A 19,739-nucleotide genomic window follows, 5' to 3' on the forward strand; every position below is an offset into this window, starting at 1 on the left:
CTCTCTCTCTCTCTCTCTCTCTCTCTCTCTCTCTCTCTCTCTCTCTCTCTCTCTCTCTCTTTTAACGAGATTTATTATTTAATATATATAAATGTATATGTATATATTTTTACATTTTAGGTTATATAGAAATATTAAAATGGTTGGATTGAAGTACTGAAAAAATTGTGGAATCAGAGGGATTACACAGGGAAATAGATAGCTTAATATCAGAATTTTGAAACCAAATATATCATTTTTATATATACTATATTAATTAAAATTTTTTCTCTTTTGGAAATTATCTTGTTTGGATCCTTGATCTTTTTTCTTTGGAGAAATGCGTTTCTTCATTCTATGGCTCATAATTCATCTTTGACTTTTCGAAAAATTTTCAGATATTTTCTGAAAGAAGAGAGAAATACAGCACATATGAGAGACTCAAGGATCCAAAGAACTCGCAATTCTGTGCAAAATGCTGCAGGATTTTTGTAAGAATGATATGCGTTGCGCAAACTACAGATGTTATTTCTTTTCGTTTAAGTATGCGTTTAAGAGAATTGTTCAATTAGATAAATTAGAATTTATCTTTTTAGGCAGAATATATCCGCTTCGTTTTGTCGTTATTCGCAGAAGCTTAAATGATGTAAATTTGCAACTATAGCTGGCTATAATAATATAAGTAATGATATGATGAAATATAAAAATTAAAAAAAGGAGAAAAACAAAAAATAAAGATATCTTCGAAATGTTAATATCTTTTCTTATCAATAATATTCTTTCTTATCGTTTCCATAGACATTAGCTTCACTTTCCATTGTCTCCATATTACTTTTAAATTTCCAATGAATAATTTTCTACAAAATAATAAATTCCTTTAAGTTGTAACCCCACTTTCCCGTTGCTATTACAGCCAAAGGAATAAGAATAATCTGTCAATTGTACATCACTTTTATTTCAATGCTTATTACATAAAAACAAGCAGGATCGTGATATGCAAGAATGATAAGGGATCCATGGATCCTTCGGACCTTTAAATTTCATATATTTATAATCTTTTGATTTTCTCTTTTTAACTTGCGACCCGCGCATTCTCATCCCGCACGATCGTACATTCGGCGCAAAAAATTAAATTTGCTCTTTCAATACTTTAAAACATACTTTTAAAACATGTTACTTTTACACACGAACGCTGTCCGATCCATCGAAGGACAATGCTTGAAGAATAGTCTTATTTAGCGTTGAATGTGTGCAATGTTAGAGCACGCGAGTCCTCTCGACTCCTCGAAGTCCTGAAACTTTAAGCTTCCAGGTACCTCTGCCACCAACGCCGCCGCTTTCTCTTTTTCCTCCTCGTGTAATTTTGATTACATTGGCGTGATATATCTCATATATCACCGAAGACGAGCTACCAGACGCTGCACTTGTTTTTGGGATTCATCGGGGAGTCCGGCGGGCAATTGAAAGCCCTGGCGAAGTCCTCGCTGTTCGACAGCGGGCCTAACACGCGCACCGGCCCTGGTGAATGCACGCTGCTGCGTATTTTCGTCAACGCATCCTCCGGTCTCATGGAGCCGCACCAGATCTGCGCGTAGTTGAGGAAGAAAAGTTGATCGTGCGTGAGATTCACCCCCGGGAGCAAAGGTTCCTCACCATGAATAGAAACCCACTTCTTGTAAGCCTGTTCGACGGAAAAGAATTATGTCGTCAAATTCCAGCGCGTTTCTTTTATATCGAAAGAAAAAGAAACTTGGTCCTCTTATTTTCAAAGACGGCGACAGGTGATGGTGACCGTAAGATATTTTAAACGTCGCAAATCTTAATTTCTTTTCTAATTCTTATTTTTTAGATTAATATACCTGCACCTCGATTTTCTTCTAACAAAATTTTCGTTTTGAACTTGCAGACTCCTGGATCCTTGAAATTGAGAATCATTGTTGAACATATCGTCTGGTAACGTGACTATATCATTACCCTGAAGGACTGCTTGAGACCACCGTTATCCGCGATATTTTCTCCTTGAGTCATCCTCCCGTTGATGTACAGATTTACCTCCTGCAACTTGTACTTGGAGTACTGGTCCACGATGCATTGCGCTCTCTTACGAAACGCCTTGATAGTGGCGTTATTCCACCATTGCATCATGTTGCCATCCTTATCGAACTGACGACCCTTGTCGTCGAAACCGTGGGTGATCTCGTGACCGATCACTACACCGATACCGCCGTAATTCAAGGACTTGGGAAAGTGCTGGGAGTAAAAAAGCGGCTGTAGAATCCCCGCAGGGAATACTGAAATGCCAGCATAATAACAAAGATCAACACGGTTAGTATCGTCAAGGAAATAATACGCACGATCGTTAAATCCTTTAGATCCTTGGATCATTTAAATTTTATGCTCTTAAAATCCAACATTCTCAAGGACTTCTTCCTTTCTCGAGTCCTCATGAGATCGTTAAATTTTTAGCATCTTATGATACTCCTACTTCTTAAAATTGCTGAATTCTTAGATCATTGGACCTTTAAGTTGCAACTAAAATTAGCTGTTTATGACTCTCACCTATGTCGTTCTTGTTGGGATTGTAGAAAGCGTTCACCACGGCCGGCTCGGTCGACCACTTGTTCTTGTCAACCGGCATTCGCAGCTTTTGCAAATTGTGATAAGCGTCATACTTCAGCACGGCAAGAATGTTTTTCAAGAAGTGATTTTCTGTTATGTTTAACTGAAACAATCCTTCATGTACAACAACAAGCAGAACCCAACCATCGTCGATTTAAAGAAGGTGGCACAGACGAAAAGTAAGAAGCGAGCAAAATCAATGAATTCAGAATCCAATTAATTATAATCTGTTTTCGATTATTTTTTCGATTTTCTTTTATTTTTATTTTTAATATTCTGAAGTATGTCATTACCATCACGTATTCCATCGAGAGCTCGAGTGGATCTTTGAGAAACTCGGGATATCCGATTCGCTCGTTCATCGAGTCCGCCTTTTTTTTCGCCACCGTTCGAGTCTCGTCGTCCATCCAATGATTTTCAGCCAACAATTCGTTAAAAGCTTCACGAATCGTCCGTATCATCTCCAGAGCAGTCTCCTGAAATAAATATCCGAGAGCAAAATTGTAAAAAATGTATGTAAAAAAAAATGGAAAACGATGAATACTCAATCTAGCTATATCTCTGGAACAAAAAGAGCACTCTCACCTTACTCTCGTGATTAAAATTGTCGCGTATAAAAAGGGCACCGACCGCCATTCCGAGTTTCTTGTTGGTCCATTCAACGCATTGCGACCATCTGTTCCTTTCGCTCAGAATCCCCAACAGGATCTTGCGAAATTCGATTCGTTTCTGCTGGTATTCGTCGATCATGTGAGGCATAATCGACATGACGAGTCGCCACAAGATGTAGTTGTGTAGAGTCCTGCGAAGCGTATAATCGTGTCAATGTTGTCCGGTATGCTTATTTCTGAATTAATGAAGTGAATTTCTCCTTTTACGAGTTTCTTCAGACAGCATGAATACTTGATTACACATCAAATTCGTGTAATCAAAGATTCTACGATCTATAGAGTCTAGTCTCGTACAATTTTCTTTTGTGAAAATTTCCTCAAGATGTCGTCACCTGCGATCTGTCCTAGAGATTATACGGCCCATCTGCACGAAGTACGGCATCGCGTATGCCACAACGGGCTCCTCCTCGTTGATCGGCGCGTTGATGAATTCTTGCAGGTAAACGAGCCACTGTAGCTGCGGAACCTCCTGCTGCAGTTCACGCAACGTCAGTTTTCGATAAATCGCCGAAGTATCGTGCCTGTCCGCTTCCGGCAACGAGATCTGGAATGAAGAAAAACGAATGTAGTGAGAGACCGAATAGACAGGAAATCACAGCGGACACAAAGCATACATTAGCGAGTTGCTTCTCTAAAACGATCACCCGGTCGAACTCTTCGGTCGCCGAAAAGGGATCTGCTCCCATCAGCACGGCAACGTTTGTCATGTATTTATGATAAGCCTTCAGCTCGGGCTCGCTGCTCTTCTTCAGGTAGTAATCCCTACCAGGTAATGCCATTTGCATCTGATCCAACTGCGTAGATGGATGGAAACGTTATTATACATGTATTAAGAACGTAATGGTAATAAGAGAAAGTTCTAAGATAAGCACATTAAGTAATTTTATAACGGCGGAACCGTTGTTATCCTGCTGAGCAACAGAGTGCTTTTAGCTCAGGTCGATATCAAACTGATCGAGTCAGCGAATTAGATTTGTGTAGTGAGACTAAGTTAGTTCATGGAAAATTTAACAATGTCTCGAAAGAGAAAAAACTTGTCGGTTCAAATAATCGTATTATCCATGTAAAATGAACGAGAGCTTTATCGTTACGCTTAGTCCTGCGCGTTTGCTTCATCTGCAGTTCAGCGTTATTTTCCTTATGTTTCTCACTTTGACTGACGTTTTAGGCTGCAAAGTGAATATCTAAGAAGCGAATTGAACTAGACACTAATCTCAGCAGGATAAAACGTTACGACGTTGACGAGTTGTACAGCCGTCGACCAATGGGCCTTACTTTGCCGGCGCACCTGCAGGATGTTGGTCGAGGAGTTCTTGTCGTCTGGGCCGACCCATTGCTCTATCAGCACACCCTCGTTGTACTCGCCGCGTAGACGACCCAGAAGGACCTCCAAAGAATAAGACGGCGGCTTCCAGGATGCGCCCACCACTGCTGGCCATCCTCCAAGATACTCCAAGATCTCCTTCAGAGGAATATCTCCGATTTCTCGTATACGAGCTGTTTATGTTAATATTACTCGTTTAAGTTATACATGACGCGGGTGTTTACGTTGAACAATTTCAAAAGTCGATTTCCGAAATCACAGAGATGCTATTAAAAGATGTGTCAATTATTCTTTTGAACTTGTAACGTCATTAACATGTATCGAAGAATCTACGAATTTTTATTCAGTTGACTTTTCGTTTGTCAAATTATGAGCGTCAATAATTGTCTATTAACCTGAATTGAAATCTATTAATTGATTGAACGAGAAAAGATCTCATTATGTATTTAAATCATTAAAGTAAAAAGTTGGAAGATGGAAATAATTTCTGACCGCCGATATTTTTCCATGACCTAGGTATCCTTTCAGACTATCGTCGGAGTACAATAGATTCTGGATTCAAACGCCAAAAAACCTAAGAGAGAGCGCGATCGAAAGGCATTTTGCGTATTGTCTATACCCACGGATGTCCATACACGACTTGTAGAACATCTTCGCCTTGAGAGTAGCATTACTGTCACCCGCGTTGGGCGGTTCCTCGAGGATACGCTTCAGGATCACCTGCAATTGATCGGCTAGAACCTCGAAGGTGCTGATGGAGCTTCTGTCCTCCGGTATCACGTGCAATCGATTCCATGTGCCACAGGCGTATTGGAAAAAATCGACACAAGGTGATGCGGTGCGATCCATCGCCGTCAATAAACTTGCCGCTGTGCATCATCAATGAGCTCTTTTTTATTCACTTCAAGTAGCTTCTCTGGTAATGTTAATGTACTACGTCTATTTGTCAATCTATTCGCGGTAAAGATGATGTACTGATGTTCCGCGATTAGTTGAAAACAATAATAAATTGCAAGAACTGAATCGAGAAAAATTTAAAGTTCTAACGCAGTATATATTGTTTTGATTTAGTTAACTTCGACCAGAATGAATTGAAAAATAAAATAATATTTGTGCATAAAATATAAAAGAAATTACCTGTTCTTACGCATTCTTCCGACATGCAAACGTTTTGATCTGAAAATAAAAAAGGTATCTGTTTGAATTTCATCCTCATGTTTTTAAATCCTTCAATTTTTTAGATTATTCAATCCTACGTGTTCATATATTTCATTTAATCCTCGGATTTGTTTTCTAACAAGAGAAACCTATATTGAAGAGGAAGAGAAAGAGGAAGGAAGAAAAAGAAAAGGAAGACACAAGAATACATGGGATAGTCAGTCCGTGATGCAGGTGCAAAGCTAAAACTCACAGGGCTCTTGAACGCATTCACGAGTGGTGTTCAACACCAATAGCAAAAGTATGAAGAGACAAGTGGCCAACAGAGCAATAGCCAACACGCCCAACAGACGCTGTCTACTCGCCGGTCCTCTTTGTCTTCGTGTAATCGAAGTGGCGCGTGTCACACCGACTGGTCTTCGCGGCCTGGTTGGCGGTTGGAGAACGGTTGTGGTGGTTCCTCCGCGCGGACCGTAAGTTACCTAAATCGGTAATAAACGTAGGGCATAGCAACGCGAATGGATCATGCGTATAGATACAGACTTCATCGAAAGAAGAAGAGAAGCGGAGAAAGAAGGAAAAGCGTCTCAATGAAATAGCAAAGATATAGTTTAGCGAAATTTAGCAACAACGAGAAGCTACGTATACGATATGTAGAATTGACAAGTCACACAGATCACTGTTTACAACTTCGCATCACAGAAAGAATGCTTATGCTGATTCTCTTCTCTTGAAATTAATTTAACCGACGTGGAAGCATGTGCACGTTCATACCTGAAGAGGATTCGCGATGAGCACAGTGTCTTGACCAGCTGATCCCGGCTCTGACAAGTTGCCTGACGATGGCTCGGTGACGACGACGCTGGTCCGCAAGTATCCATTGTTCCTCTCTGACTTCATCCTCGTCGACCTGATCCTCCGCAGGACGCCTGCTCAACGGTAGCAGGTAACTCTCGCTCATCGAGAGAAGCGACAGTTGGTCGTAGTGCGCGACGAATCTTCGTGGGGCTTCTGCGAGGAGCGGAGAAGGCGGGAAGGTGTCCCCGGACTCGTGCACACGCGCAGGTGTTCCTTTTGGCATGAATAATCGTCAGTCGCAGGTTACGACGGTGACGCGGGCGCGGACGTGCCGCGATCCTTCGAGAGAGCCGAGTTTCGCAGCATATTTGCGCGCCCGCAAGAACGCCGGTCGATCATCATCGGGGGATGAGCGAAGGTCCTCTTCAAGCGAGCATCGGGAACCTTGAAATTACGTGCCGGGATTCTTTTGTGCGTGATAAATTTTTGTGTAAAATAATAATTTGTTTTAGCTGCTTATATATTGGTATATTGTACGCGAGAGATATATCGCAAGAATTTCTCTTCTTTTTTTATTTCTCTTTAAAATTTTTGATACTCAGAGGCTCGGTGTGACTATGTCACAGATGAGAAAAGTCTGTTGAAACGAATTCAGTAGTTAGTGAAAATTAGTCAGGAAAGATTTTATTACTCACTTATGCTATGGAAATTTCACTCAAGGAGAATTATTTTACGCCTATAAATTCCAACTTTCTACGACTTATAACTTAAAAATTATTTATGCCACACGACGTAAAAATATGCGCCATTATTTCTTATTTTGCATACTCTGTCGTTGTGGAATTTATGATCTGCAATTCTAAATGTGCCGCGACTTCTGACATGTTTTACACACCGATTATCAGTTATAATTATATCATAATAATACAGTATATACATCGACAAGATTAGTGTGTATAAAAATCATAGTGGCAGAGTAAACATAGATTAGAAAAACCAAATGTATCAAACCAATTTCTATAAATTTCAGGTGTATATCCGTCAATGTTCGCCAATGATTGTCAGAGAAGACCGAGCTCTCTTATGTAGGAATAGCTAATTACAGCCTTTATATACAATATACCTTAATTAATTAACAATCGGAGAAACATTCATCGAGAGGGTAACACCGATATCACTGTTGACCGTGTTTTGTTCACCGTAGTGGAGAGACAAACAATATCCATGAAAGAGTAGCTGAAACGCGAGGGATTCTCGAGGGAATCCTCGACTGAATCCTTCGTTGGCGGCGTAGGTGCGCGTGAAGCAAACACGGATAGGACAAGTTCACATCCGCTCGTAGTGTAGAAGCAACAAGCGTCCTGCGAAAAACTGTCGGGGATGTCGATCGAAGTCACCACCACCACCACCACCACCACCACCACCATCATCGGCAGCAGCGCGCGCGATTCCGACGAGGGGTGAGAAAGGGGTCGTGAGAGGGTGTAGGAGCGGATAGGAGCAGTGCGCTGTGCAAAGGTGCGAAGAAGATGTGGGGGTGCGAGGTCGGGGAAAAAAAGAACCGGTCGATGCTGCAATGCAGCGCAGCAGTGGTGGGTCGAGATACGACGCGTAGCGGCGACAACACGAAGCTATTTTGGGGTTGATTAAAGATATCGTGCTCAAGGATGCTGCGAAACGAGCAAAATTTTCCCAACCTAGGAATGCGGAAGTCTGACGATGAAATGGAAAAAAAGACTCGGCGTAGAATTCGTCCAGGAATTCACTTACAAAACTAAATTGTCCAGTCTTCATTTTCTTACTTCGACCAAAGTTCTAAATACCTTGTGAATAAATCTCATGATTTTCGTTTTCGACAAAGAAAGACATCGTCTCAAATCGTACTCGATAATTTGACTGTACCTGACAGTTCCCTGCAGGTAGAATAGAAAATCATGATGACATCAAAATGATGAAAAAAATAACCGAATCATGATGGAAGAATGAGTTTTCCTCATCATTTTGACGTTGTTTTGATGTCATCATGATTTTCTGTTCTGCTTGGGTTGTCAGACGATACTTTCGTAAACAGAGATTATACGCTCGAATTATTATATTATTAATTAGATAACAATTAATAATTGCGTTAATTGTATATAAATATTATATCATAGGTTGAACGTGTTGTACTTGCAACGAGCCCCTCCAACATTGCTTTGTGTTAACAATTGTGCGGATACAATCCGTTGCCGGCTGCACTTGAATTTGCATCGATTGTGTATCGACCGAGCTGGATGGCGAGATGCCCTCTATGCACCTCCCGCGAATAACACGAGCGATTTGCACTCCTCTCATTTCGCACGGAGTGCCGCGGTGAAATTCATTTAATTTCGGTCACTTTTCGTTCGGTTTCCCCCCACCAAGTTGCCGCGTGTATCGTGCGCGTATTGTCTGGTATCGTCTTGGAGCCTGGCGGATACAATCTCCTTTTGTGCGAATTCGACCGCGACGTAATCAGCGATCACGCAATTGCGCTTACGAGGCTGACCAGGTATCTAGTTGCAGCTGGTGGTATTTGTTAGGTTAGGACACGACCGCTAGAGGATGCATCGTTCTGGAAAATCGCCCGGTGAAAGTGCGCGCCGTTGGGAATTCCGACAAAGCGAAGGCCGGCGCCGCCACTACTCTCAAACGCCATGAAGTGAGTGGCGTTCCAGGAAACGTCCCGTGATAAGATTCGCAAGAGGTATCGACGGCGACGGCTTTTCCCTAGGTACCGATTTTCGATATACGAGCTCTTGAAGTTAAACAAAGAAGAGCGAAAGAAAAAAGAGAATAGATCCTGTAGGTTCGTGTTGTCCGCCTGTTGTTTGCATAAGATACAGTTTGATTGTGAGATAAGAAATTTGAGAAATATTTCCCAACATTGGGAAAATCAAGGATCATGCGAAAAATATATTTGTTGGATTCTCTCTTCTAACAATTGCAGAAACTAAGAATCAGTATGATCTTGTTGATTGGCAATAATAGAAAGTGAAAAGACAGACTTGTTAAGTGTCCTTCATTTAGTAACAAGCATCAAAGCAATTTGATATAAGCAAAATATTCATTCTTTGTTTCTTATACAATGAGTAAGAAGAATAAAATGTTTGTACGAACTTATTTTTGTCACTGAATATATATACATGTATGTGTTTAGATACAGTTGTATTAAAATATAGATATAGATATAAACACATTATTTTTCTACTTATGGCAATATATTTTATCATCATCCTTTAGTATATCATTATTATTTTTCAGATAAAATAATACTGAATGGATCCAATAAATATATATCTTAAATACATGTTCTTATCAAATAAATAATCATCTATTTTCAGAGTACTGTATATTTCATCAAACAAATCAATCACAGCTATTATGGCAGAGGACGAAGGTACTGAGTGGCTTCAGGAGTTGCTGCACGATGTTCAACTTCCCCAGTTTTTCACGAGGATCCGGGATGATCTGCAGGTCACTCGCTTACATCACTTTGATTATGTTCAGCCTGAGGATCTAGAAAAGATTGGCCTTGGCAAGCCTGGCATCAGGCGTCTATTGGATGTAGTCAAAAAGAGACGGAGCACCCAATGGAAAAAAACTCTGATCACTAAGATCAGGCCTGGTGGCAGTACTAAAAGCAACAAGCGATCCTCACAGCCCATTGAGACTTCTTCAGTGCTGACGTGTCTGATACAAGAGAAAGATGTGACTTTATCGATCAAATTAGGTGATGGCAGCTTTGGTGTAGTTAGAAGAGGTGAATGGACCTCTCCTTCCGGACGGGTTTTCCCTGTCGCTGTAAAAGTCCTCAAAGCAGATGCTCTCACACAGCCAAATGTTATAGAAGACTTTGTGTCTGAGGTACAAGCGATGCACACTCTGGATCATCATAACCTTATTCGGTATATCCATCCACTCAAGTTAAAATCCATAAAATCTTACAAACTTCTTGTTTCCCTAGGTTTACAATTAAACTAAATTTACTTCTCTTTATTGATAGATTATACGGTGTGGTATTGTCGCAGCCAATGATGATGGTGACCGAACTTGCACCGCTGGGTGCGTTACTCGATTATTTGCGTCAACAATGCAGTAGAATTTCAGTTCTCACACTCTGTAACTATGCGTTACAAGTTGCCACAGGTATGGCATACCTAGAAGCGAAACGTTTTCTACATCGCGACCTGGCGTGTAGAAACGTTCTGTTGAGCACAGTCGACAAAATCAAAATCGGAGATTTTGGGTTGATGAGAGCGCTTCCTCAGCAAGAAGATTGTTACGTCATGACTGAACATAAGAAGGTAATTTGTTATCCTTCATAAACATGTGTGTCTGCTTTGCAATTGATTATTTATTATTAATATATTTATTAAAAGTATTACGTGCAACTAATGAATTTACTTCTCTGTTCAGGTGCCTTTCCCTTGGTGTGCGCCTGAATCTCTCAAAGCTCGGCAGTTCAGCCATGCGTCGGACGTGTGGATGTTTGGTGTAACGTTGTGGGAAATGCTGACCTTCGGGGAAGAACCTTGGTTAGGTTTGAACGGTTCCGAAATATTGCGGAAGATCGACCGGGAAGGTGAGCGGCTTCACGAGCCGGAAGCGACGCCACCATTTGTGTATGAGTTGATGCTTCGTTGCTGGTCGAGAGAACCTTCTGAGAGGCCGACATTCGGATCATTGAAGGAATCGTTGACCGGCATGATGCCGGCCGTGATGAAGGCCGTTAATGCCTTCGAGGAAGCCGGCAAGATGTCTATTGAGTCGGGCGATCAGATCGTCATCATCGATGGACGTTCGGAAAACTATTGGTGGAAAGGCCAAAACCAGCGAACTTTCCAAGTGGCGCATTTCCCACGCTGCCTGGTGGATCCGATGCGCCGGAAACAACCGGAGGACATCAGCAAACCATTAGAGAATTCATTCATCCACACAGGCCATGGGGCGCCATTCGGCAAGAGCTGGGGTAGTCCTTCGTTCATTGATGATGTGTACCTGAGAAATCCTATGGATCCTCCAGACATATTGGTAGCAACTTCAACAGCGGAGAACCAGTTGAAGAAGCGGTTCTCATACGGTACGCAACGTGCTAGGAAGCAGTTCAATTACACCAAACTACGCAACGATGCTAGATCGAGCCCTATTAAGGTTTCTCAGACGGCATCCACCTCGGCAAACAGCCAAGAAGGCTCTTTGATTGATTTGTCCGCCGAGGAGCTGGCGAATACAAGCACCCTCGAGCAGGACGTCGCGTGTAGACGAGTGATTAATATTCTGGACGAGCCGATAGACGTCGAAAGATTCCCCTGGCAGAATGAAAAAGGCGCTAGGACGTACGCCAATTTTCCCAACGTGGATTCCGCGTACTCCGACCCCTTCGACACGTCCGCGGTGTTCATGAAGCCTCCGCACTCGCGTTACTACAGTCATGTGCCCGCCGATACTAATCGTTATCTGCAGAGGCAGACGTACAGCAACGTGGACGGCCAAGAGGCTTCAGGCAGTCAAGGCGCTGCAAACTGTTTCGTCGCTAGTTCTAGCAGTGAGGTATGTTGGCATCCCTTGAAAATTCGTGGAACCATTGACTCTTCGCTATTCAAAATTATATTCGAATTGGATTTTACTATTATGTCGTAAGAAATGAATATGCCGTGTATTACAGTTTTTTATGAGTTTGGTGAGATTAAAATAATGGCCGGTAGCATTCAAATTATGATTTAAGAAATCTCGTTTATTTGTCTCGGTTTCAGGAGATCCGCCAGTACTCGATGAATTTGAACAAAGACAGTCAGCAAGACACGGTAAATTTGAATGTGAACGTGGAGAATGATGAGGGCGCAAGTCACTATAGTGAGATAGACAAGGCCAGTCCGAATTGGTCTACGTGGCCGGAGGACCTACGGAACTCCGCCAGTGCACAGACGTATGCCAACGTCTCTGTCAGCGGGGTTTCATCGCTTTCGTCGCTCGTCACAGCTCCTACTCCACCTCCGCCTCCTTCCGTCGGTCCGAATGCCAGTCCGCCGAAGCCGAAGTCCAATTGCGAGCTCGCACAGAATATGAACGAACTGTCATTGAGCTCTAAGTCTGGTGCTATTAACGTCACGAAGAAACTGGACCCGGTCTTCTTGGCTGAGCTGGAGAAACATCTGGGCGAGAAAGAGGCGAGCAAGAACACAAATGCTAGCGGAGAAAGCCAGGAAGAAGCATCCTGCGCGAATTATCTTCGCTACTCGTCACTGGACAAGTTGCGGCAAGGATCACCAGCTCAGCTTTCACCAACAACGACGGAGGACACCGCCAGGTCGTCTTCTTCGTCGGTGATACCAGCGCTGAAGCCTCCGCCGCAAGTTTCGAAACCGAAGTCGCCGGTGGCGATGATGGATCATCGAGGAGCGTCCTCCTCGACGTCGACCTTACCTAGCAAGGTACAGAATTCCCGGCAGCCGAAAAGCACGAACGTCCAACGACCACCCGTCCAGCAAAGTGATCAACGCGTAGAATCGACCACCGATGCGATAGTAGGACAAATCTGGCAACAGACGCAGATTTTGTCTCAACAGAATGTTTGCCCAACTGATTTAGGTGCTGGTCGTCAAATGTTGACGCCCGTTGCGGCTCAGGCGAGCATGAATCTGCTGCAAGAAGCCAGCGATCCTTCTAGTAATAGTGCCAATGAAATTCGACATGGTCCTTGCAATGTTGCCAAGGCCACGTTCAATCAGGCGCAAGCTTGCTCGTCGAGCACTCCGAATTACCTCTCTACAAATTTAAGTTCGTCGAGCGCTGGTCAAGATAACTTCAACCTGTTGCAGATTGTCACCGGTAACATTTCTGCTAACAGTACAAATGAATCTCAGTACGGCAATACAGCCAATGTTTCCAAAGCCAACTTCAATCCTATACAAGTCTGTTCGTCGACCAGCCAAAATTATCTTCATAACCCATCGACAAACATCGGCAGTTTTAACCTGCTTCAAACCACCGCCAATCAAGTTCCCGCCGCGACATTGATCGAGTCTCAATATGGACCTTCCAATATTTCCAAAGCTTCTTCCAACCAGGCGCAAGCTTGCTCTTCGTTAAGTCACAACTATTTGACAAATGCTTCGACGACTGTTAATCAGAGTAGCGGCTTTACTGCGCATCAAAACTATCCTCAGAATGCATCATTGTCGTCTAACGTGAGCAACACTCATGGGATTACCCATATACAAAACGATTTGCAGCAACAACAACATGCAAAGTCTACTGGACTCCTGTACGAACAAGTATACGCCGAGTTGAAGCAAAACGTATGTAAAATATTGTCCAATATTTTCACTGATAATTTAAATGTTAAATATATTAATAAAAATGAGACGATTCAAAGCTTCAAATTAAAGTTCATCAAACTGAAAATTATTTGACTGAAATTTAGAACCAGCTAATCTATTGACATTCGATATATTTTTCATAGGTACCTAATTTAGATCAACTGTCCCAAAACGAATTCAATACTCTCTACAACAAGACTGTGCAGCAGAACATTCTCCGGAACTACTATTCCAATAATCTATGTAACGACCAGAGCCAAAGTCACGCTCAAGAAACGGCTAGCGGCCAACAGCAGAAGACTATCGGCAGGAGTCAGCAATCTGTTCAAGGACACTTTTGTGACTTCAGTCCTTATCTGAAACAGCCACCAGTTTACAATCCTCCACCTCGTTTGACGTTGAGTCCACTCAAATCCGGTCAGAATGGTTACATACAGAATCACTGTCCTACAGCAAAGTGCAACCTGATCAGTGGGCAGCCCAATTTATTGCAAGTCGACACGCTAACGAGGAGTACGTCTGTACCGATAACGACGAGCGATGCTGCCAAGGTGAACTTGCAGGTGGTCAATCAGCATCAGCAGCACCCAGTCGGCACCAGTCCGCCACTCACCGCAGCCTCGCAGCAACTGGTGATGTCGTTGAACGACGAATTTAGGGCGAGCAGAGTCATGAGGGTGCAGAGAGAAGCTGCGGATGCTTCGCAGCAAGAGGTGCTAGCCGCATTACAGGCGACCGGCTGGGACACGAATCAAGCGGCCAAGCAGATTATGAGGGATAGACAGGCGAAGGTCGAGAGTCTCGTGAGGTGAGATGTCTTGCGGATCCCGTAGAGCGATTCGTCGTTGCGAAATTACTCGTGGCCTGTAGCGGTACTGCGAACTGTGTCAGCGATGTCTATCAATATTCATAATTATAACTGTCTCGCTGTGTCGAAATAATATATTCTCACGTTTGTTGGAAAACAGACAAAAAATGATAACGGTTTATTTTCTCTTTCAGTGCTTCTCTGTAAAGAGAGCTAGATATTATATTTTTTTTTAGAACTTTGTTAATGTAATAATTTGTGAAATTTATTCCTTATAGTTATACTTTCCGGAATGTTTTGTAATTTTTTTGTTTTCTCTCTTGTGCCAAGTGTGGAGTGTCTATCTGTATCATGTAAACTTCAATGTTGTTATTATTTCAGACTGGGCTTGGCTAGTCGACAACAGTGTGAAAGCGCTTTGAAGCAGACTGAATACGACGTAGAACTGGCGGCTTCGTTATTGCTCGATCAGTCCAGATGAGGAACAGCCGTGATGAATTCCACGTCCTAAGACTTCCTGTGACATTAGCTATAAAACTGCGGAATGCGGATATGTATGATTTATTTATGAACAATGGAACGCAACAAACGGAAGCCATTTCGCTCGTATGAGTGAAGCTCTGCCAGTAATCATTCGTTAATGATAAATCGCTTCTTCGGCGAACTTTGCATTCCAATCTTCATTACAATTTAGCACTAATAATAAATCAATATCCGCTATTTAAATAAGAATAAAGCAGCTGTTATACGCATAATAATCTATAGGCGATATTGGTGAGGAGATATTGTCAGTGTTACATCACTTGTAAGACATAATTAACGTAAATCTGAAACTGTGATATGTGATATGTTGATCTCTATCTGGATTTACGATTACGATCCTATTAATGGATTTTGTTAGCACTGTTGCGATAAAAAAGCAACAAATTATTTATGAAGAAGGATAGTAGTACGAACAAAAAGAAATTTTGAGATTAATAAGTAATATATATATAGCGGATATTTGCGATATAATGTGATATACCAGTATGTATAAACACATATATCGCATATGATATAAATAGATTTTATGTATGTACGTATGTACGTATACAATGTATATGTACCGTGCAAAAATATAAAATTCCCAAAAACTTAGAATTCAAGCATCTTCGATCGTGAAAGTGCAAGAGAAGATCAAGAGAGTTAAAGAGTTAAAAATTCTAAAAACATAATTGAAGAAACCAAGAATTTCATAATATGAAAATTAAAAGTTACTACTAATTCGAAGTTACAGAATTTAAGAGTATACAAAGATCTAAAACGCCTAGGATCTAAGGGTTTCTTAGAACTGAAAATTTAATGCTTTAAATGCGATAGGAATATATTTAAAAATCCAAGGTTATATAAGACTATACGAGCCAGAGACGAAAAATAGTTAAATAGTTATTGTCATTAATGATGAATGAAACTATATCGAACAATGTGTGAGAAAAAAGGCCACACAAGTGTGATGTCACCGTAAGTCCAGGTAAGGATTAGGAGATTTCAACTGTATTATCTTGACATATATATAGTTTTCGCTTCCTATATTTCTCGAGAGATATTGAAAAACGAGGAAGAGAGAGGAGAGAGAAAGAGTTATTTTATTATGTAAACTGAACGAGAGTGTATATAATTGTTAGCATAATTTTTTAGTTAAGCTTACACTCTACTTATACTCATTCTTTTGTCTTTAGAGCGCCTTGTTTGAACGAACAAATAATATTGATAAATAAAAAACCAGTGGAGTTGTTGATCTGTGTGCACACTTGAAAGAACATGCGGAACATAATGATAACACCTGATTTCACGGTACCTGAGTCCTTGGTCCAAATCGAAGTCTCCTGAACCTGCTAGTCTTGAAAGTGGAGCGCCGCATCTCCGCGGCAGCGGTAGCAGTGCCTGAACGGGTCGCTTCGGTTCCGCTCGACGCATCATCCGTCATGGGATTCAAAATGTAATGATTAAAGTACATAGATTCGCGCGCAGACGTGAAAGTCTCTTGGAGGTTTCACCGGGAGAAGAGGAGCGCAGCGTGGAAAAAGGTTTCGGCGGCCGCAGAAGCGAAACAGCGATCGCAGCGTACGCAACGCGCTTCTATCTTGCGAAAGACGAAGGGTGCGAAAGAGGCGCGTAGCGTCCTGCTGAATTAATCCGGTCGATCGCAAGTGTGATAGCGAAGGTGTCGAGGCTATGGCTAAAGCCGTGACGCGCAAACTACACGATTAATTTATAAAAACGTAATAAATAATAACGGAAGATATAATAGCGGACAGATGATGCGTAATTATTTGAAAAAACGCACGGGAAGTGGAAGAATATGTTCTTACGATTGAGAAAGAGTGGACAGCGAGATAAAGAAAAGTGTTACGTATGTAAGTAATTCATTAATGTATATCCCAAACGTGAGTTTAATTTATTAAATACGTGGTGAACATGTAAATACATGCGATGTTTTCTCTTCGGAGGATTTCACTCGAAGAGTAAAGGAAAAGGAAAAGAAGCCGTCGAAAGAGAATCTCCTGAACATCGCAGGTAAGATATCTTCAACACGAAAATAGGAAAATAATTAAAAAAAAATATATATGGAAGAGATCACTTTTGAATTTATCGGAGGATTTTTGTGATAAACATAACAATAGTTAATCTTCAGAAATAATTTGCAAAATGGTTCATACAATTTTTCCGTAAGTACGAATAATATTTTCGAAAGTACGAATTAATTAATTAATTGCTTGTCTCATTTAATTTATTTGTAATGTCGATTCTTTCTGCGAAACTTTCAACAGACGGTTTCAGCGTCAGGTGATTAAGTATTATATAAGAGAATATCAATGAACACATTATGAAGGCAAGTGTTCAATGACATTTCCTCCAAGATCTGCATCGCTGCACCTGCCAGAGGTAAAAGAAAGCGGGAGAATGCCGGCGGAATCGTCGATCTATTGGAGCTCGGTCGACTCCCGAAGATCGACCTCCGGCAGTTCCGGAAGCGGTGGCGGTCGGCATTACGTGGACCCGTGGGACCTGGAGAACTATGCTTACCTACGTCGGCACAGCGTCGCCGACGTGCCACGCCGTACGCGACGTCCTCCCACGCATGAGCGTTCCCTCCGCGATGCACCGCGAGCGCGCTCGGAATATTGGTAATATAACACATGAGAAATTCCGGCAATAGTATGCAAAATTGGTGCGCGAGCACGGGTAAATTGCCGAGAGTTTCGAAGGAGGAAACTCGTTCCGCCCAGGAACTCTCTCAACTTCATAAACCCAGATCTTGGCGGTAAAACCGACCGCGACGACGGACTTCTGATATTGAGAGAATATTACACTCTCACTCAGTGAAAGTTTAGCTCACAGATCGGAGAACTTTTGAGAACAAGTTGCTGGCAGATCGATCGATTCCCTTAAGTTCTGGAAAGAAAGTAGATTGGCTCGCCGATTGAATCCTTTTGTTTTACGACAGAGAGATCCAAGGTTGTGTGCGTTTTTTCGCAACTTTCCTCAGCTAATCGGTCGAAATGTTCCAGGTACGCGTCCTCGCTGAGACAGCCTGAGTACGATGGTTCCCCGCCGTACGCGCAGGAATTATACCGCGGACCAGTTAGACCAACAAACAATGGGTGCTATTATCAGCAAGCTATCTACGAGGACGAGGGAATGGATTACGCCGCACCGCTTCCGGTCTACGCACCCGTGCTCGGTAAGAGCCAATCTCTGCAAGATGCTCATGGAACACGTAATCATTTGGGAAAGCGCTTAATGCCGTTAGCGCCTTATTTTCTCGCGATTAAAAATATCTCGTTCAGAGAAAACGTGTTGCGCTACACGCGGATTTCACAAATTCGTTAAAGTGAACTCGTGACTAAAATTCCGGAAATATGAAAGCCACGCGGTATTAATTGTATCACACGAAGTATCTGCCAGTGTCAGAATGTTTCGACAATTCACTTAACGATCAGTGCCAATATCGATGTATGTAAACTAAACTTTTGAATTGTTCATTAGCTTACTAGAACGATTCCTCGCGATGCTTATTGAAGTTTTCGACTTCACTGTCTCCTTCACTGGCTCTTCAAATCAAAGAAGAAAAACGGGATGTAATGGTCGAACGACGCATTTCTCACATTTTTGCATTCGCGATGCACCTCGAGAAATCGAACGATTTCTAGTCCACGGCGTTAGAAAGTTTTTACGTGCTGTCGTTGCACGATGTGATGCAGTCTTTATGTCGACACGCTGTCGCGAGCATCCGTGCGATGCGTTCGTGCACGATGCATCCTACGAATCGATCATCACCGCGTAATTGTAATTTCGAGCGCGACGTCCCGCGCACAGAGACTTTCTCCCCCAGATATGAAATCATGCGCGAAACTCGGCGTTAACGCGTACAACAATTTACCTCGCGTGCACCGCAATGATTGGAGCTGTGAATTACTTGCGCGGCTTGACACGCAAAGAGCCCGTAAAAATGCACTCGCGATTTCTTATCATTTGATTTGCCGCGAATTTTCCGTAAGTGCTTCCAAACAGTCACGCAACGAACCGTGAAACGACAGCTGGATATGAGATTGAATCCATATAATCTTATTAATAAAACATTCGTTCGATCGCACGAGTAATTATTGATTTATGCGATGAATCTTTCTCTTTAGAAATTTCTAGATTTCCGCCGCAAGAAGAAAGAAATTTGTCGCAAGCGATCTACGACGACAGATATGTGATAGAGGCGATGCCACCGCCGCATATTGATCTGAACACATACGGTCACCTGAGGATTGACTACACGAATAGCTGGAACTCGCTCAATCGCCGAATTAGCAAATAGAAAACCGGGTTCATAAATCAGAGACGAATTTTGGTGCGCAATGTTTTCGTAAATTCAACGTATGTCGATATTGCTGAAAAAGATATTATTTATGATGAAATACGTTATACAAATAATTCTGTTATATATTCTCACTAAGACTTCAGCTACTTCAAACTTGGAAGAAAAATATTTGCAGTTAACTATGTTACTT

The 19,739-nt window shown here is 42.1% G+C and overlaps 3 protein-coding genes across 7 annotated transcripts; 2 read left to right on the top strand and 1 right to left on the bottom strand.

The window, feature by feature from the left end:
* Positions 1-914: 914 nt before the first annotated feature.
* LOC105182452 (neprilysin-1) lies at positions 915-8,409 on the bottom strand. 2 transcript variants are annotated; one of them, XM_019841040.2, is made up of 13 exons: positions 7,673-8,378; positions 6,526-6,993; positions 6,005-6,233; positions 5,731-5,769; positions 5,217-5,462; positions 4,558-4,766; positions 3,884-4,063; positions 3,602-3,813; positions 3,184-3,400; positions 2,892-3,074; positions 2,539-2,701; positions 1,954-2,270; positions 915-1,660 (listed from the first exon to the last, which is right to left on the bottom strand). In XM_019841040.2, the coding sequence occupies exons 2-13, from the start codon at positions 6,649-6,651 to the stop codon at positions 1,388-1,390; spliced, it is 2,394 nt and encodes a 797-aa protein (XP_019696599.1). In that variant the 5' UTR covers positions 6,652-6,993; positions 7,673-8,378; the 3' UTR covers positions 915-1,387. The 2 variants fall into 2 exon arrangements, 1 of the variants encoding a protein (XP_019696599.1); XR_003112835.1 differs by having other exon boundaries at positions 1,595-1,660; positions 1,839-2,270; positions 7,673-8,409.
* Positions 8,410-8,702: 293 nt separating this feature from the next.
* Positions 8,703-16,784, top strand: Ack (activated Cdc42 kinase). 3 transcript variants are annotated; one of them, XR_003112834.1, is made up of 8 exons: positions 8,703-9,301; positions 9,912-10,475; positions 10,574-10,874; positions 10,987-12,120; positions 12,324-13,868; positions 14,033-14,697; positions 15,079-16,207; positions 16,416-16,784. XR_003112834.1 is itself a non-coding variant. In XM_011139873.3 (7 exons), the coding sequence occupies exons 2-7, from the start codon at positions 9,952-9,954 to the stop codon at positions 15,176-15,178; spliced, it is 4,269 nt and encodes a 1,422-aa protein (XP_011138175.2). In that variant the 5' UTR covers positions 8,703-9,376; positions 9,912-9,951; the 3' UTR covers positions 15,179-16,784. The 3 variants fall into 3 exon arrangements, 2 of the variants coding, with proteins under 2 accessions (XP_011138175.2, XP_011138174.2); XM_011139873.3 differs by having other exon boundaries at positions 8,703-9,376; positions 15,079-16,784; XM_011139872.3 differs by having other exon boundaries at positions 15,079-16,784.
* Positions 16,785-16,790: 6 nt separating this feature from the next.
* Positions 16,791-19,718, top strand: LOC105182450 (uncharacterized). Of its 2 annotated transcripts, XM_011139870.3 has the most exons (5): positions 16,791-17,093; positions 17,187-17,253; positions 17,598-17,864; positions 18,249-18,421; positions 19,374-19,718. In XM_011139870.3, exons 3-5 carry the CDS (start codon positions 17,641-17,643, stop codon positions 19,544-19,546), a joined length of 570 nt encoding a protein of 189 aa, XP_011138172.1. In that variant the 5' UTR covers positions 16,791-17,093; positions 17,187-17,253; positions 17,598-17,640; the 3' UTR covers positions 19,547-19,718. The 2 variants fall into 2 exon arrangements, with proteins under 2 accessions (XP_011138172.1, XP_019696594.1); XM_019841035.2 differs by lacking the exons at positions 16,791-17,093; positions 17,187-17,253 and having other exon boundaries at positions 17,464-17,864.
* The last annotated feature ends 21 nt before the right edge of the window (positions 19,719-19,739 follow it).

This window comes from Harpegnathos saltator, unplaced genomic scaffold (genome assembly GCF_003227715.2).
Source record: "Harpegnathos saltator strain DR-91 unplaced genomic scaffold, Hsal_v8.6 scaffold101, whole genome shotgun sequence".
Taxonomy (NCBI): domain Eukaryota; kingdom Metazoa; phylum Arthropoda; class Insecta; order Hymenoptera; family Formicidae; genus Harpegnathos; species Harpegnathos saltator.

Bases quoted from the DNA above. Each gene is read 5' to 3' on its own strand.
- LOC105182452 (XM_019841040.2), bottom strand. From the start codon at position 6,651: ATGAAGTCAGAGAGGAACAATGGATACTTGCGGACCAGCGTCGTCGTC. The intron at 3,814-3,883 runs GTATGCTTTGTG...TCTTCATTCCAG, and splicing joins TAGAGAAGCAACTCGCTAAT to ATCTCGTTGCCGGAAGCGGA. The intron at 2,702-2,891 runs GTAATGACATAC...GGATTGTTTCAG, and splicing joins TCTCGATGGAATACGTGATG to TTAAACATAACAGAAAATCA.
- Ack (XM_011139873.3), top strand. From the start codon at position 9,952: ATGGCAGAGGACGAAGGTACTGAGTGGCTTCAGGAGTTGCTGCACGAT. The intron at 12,121-12,323 runs GTATGTTGGCAT...TCTCGGTTTCAG, and splicing joins TCGCTAGTTCTAGCAGTGAG to GAGATCCGCCAGTACTCGAT. The intron at 13,869-14,032 runs GTATGTAAAATA...TATTTTTCATAG, and splicing joins ACGCCGAGTTGAAGCAAAAC to GTACCTAATTTAGATCAACT.
- LOC105182450 (XM_019841035.2), top strand. From the start codon at position 17,581: ATGACATTTCCTCCAAGATCTGCATCGCTGCACCTGCCAGAGGTAAAA. The intron at 17,865-18,248 runs GTAATATAACAC...GAAATGTTCCAG, and splicing joins CGAGCGCGCTCGGAATATTG to GTACGCGTCCTCGCTGAGAC. The intron at 18,422-19,373 runs GTAAGAGCCAAT...CTTTCTCTTTAG, and splicing joins GGTCTACGCACCCGTGCTCG to AAATTTCTAGATTTCCGCCG.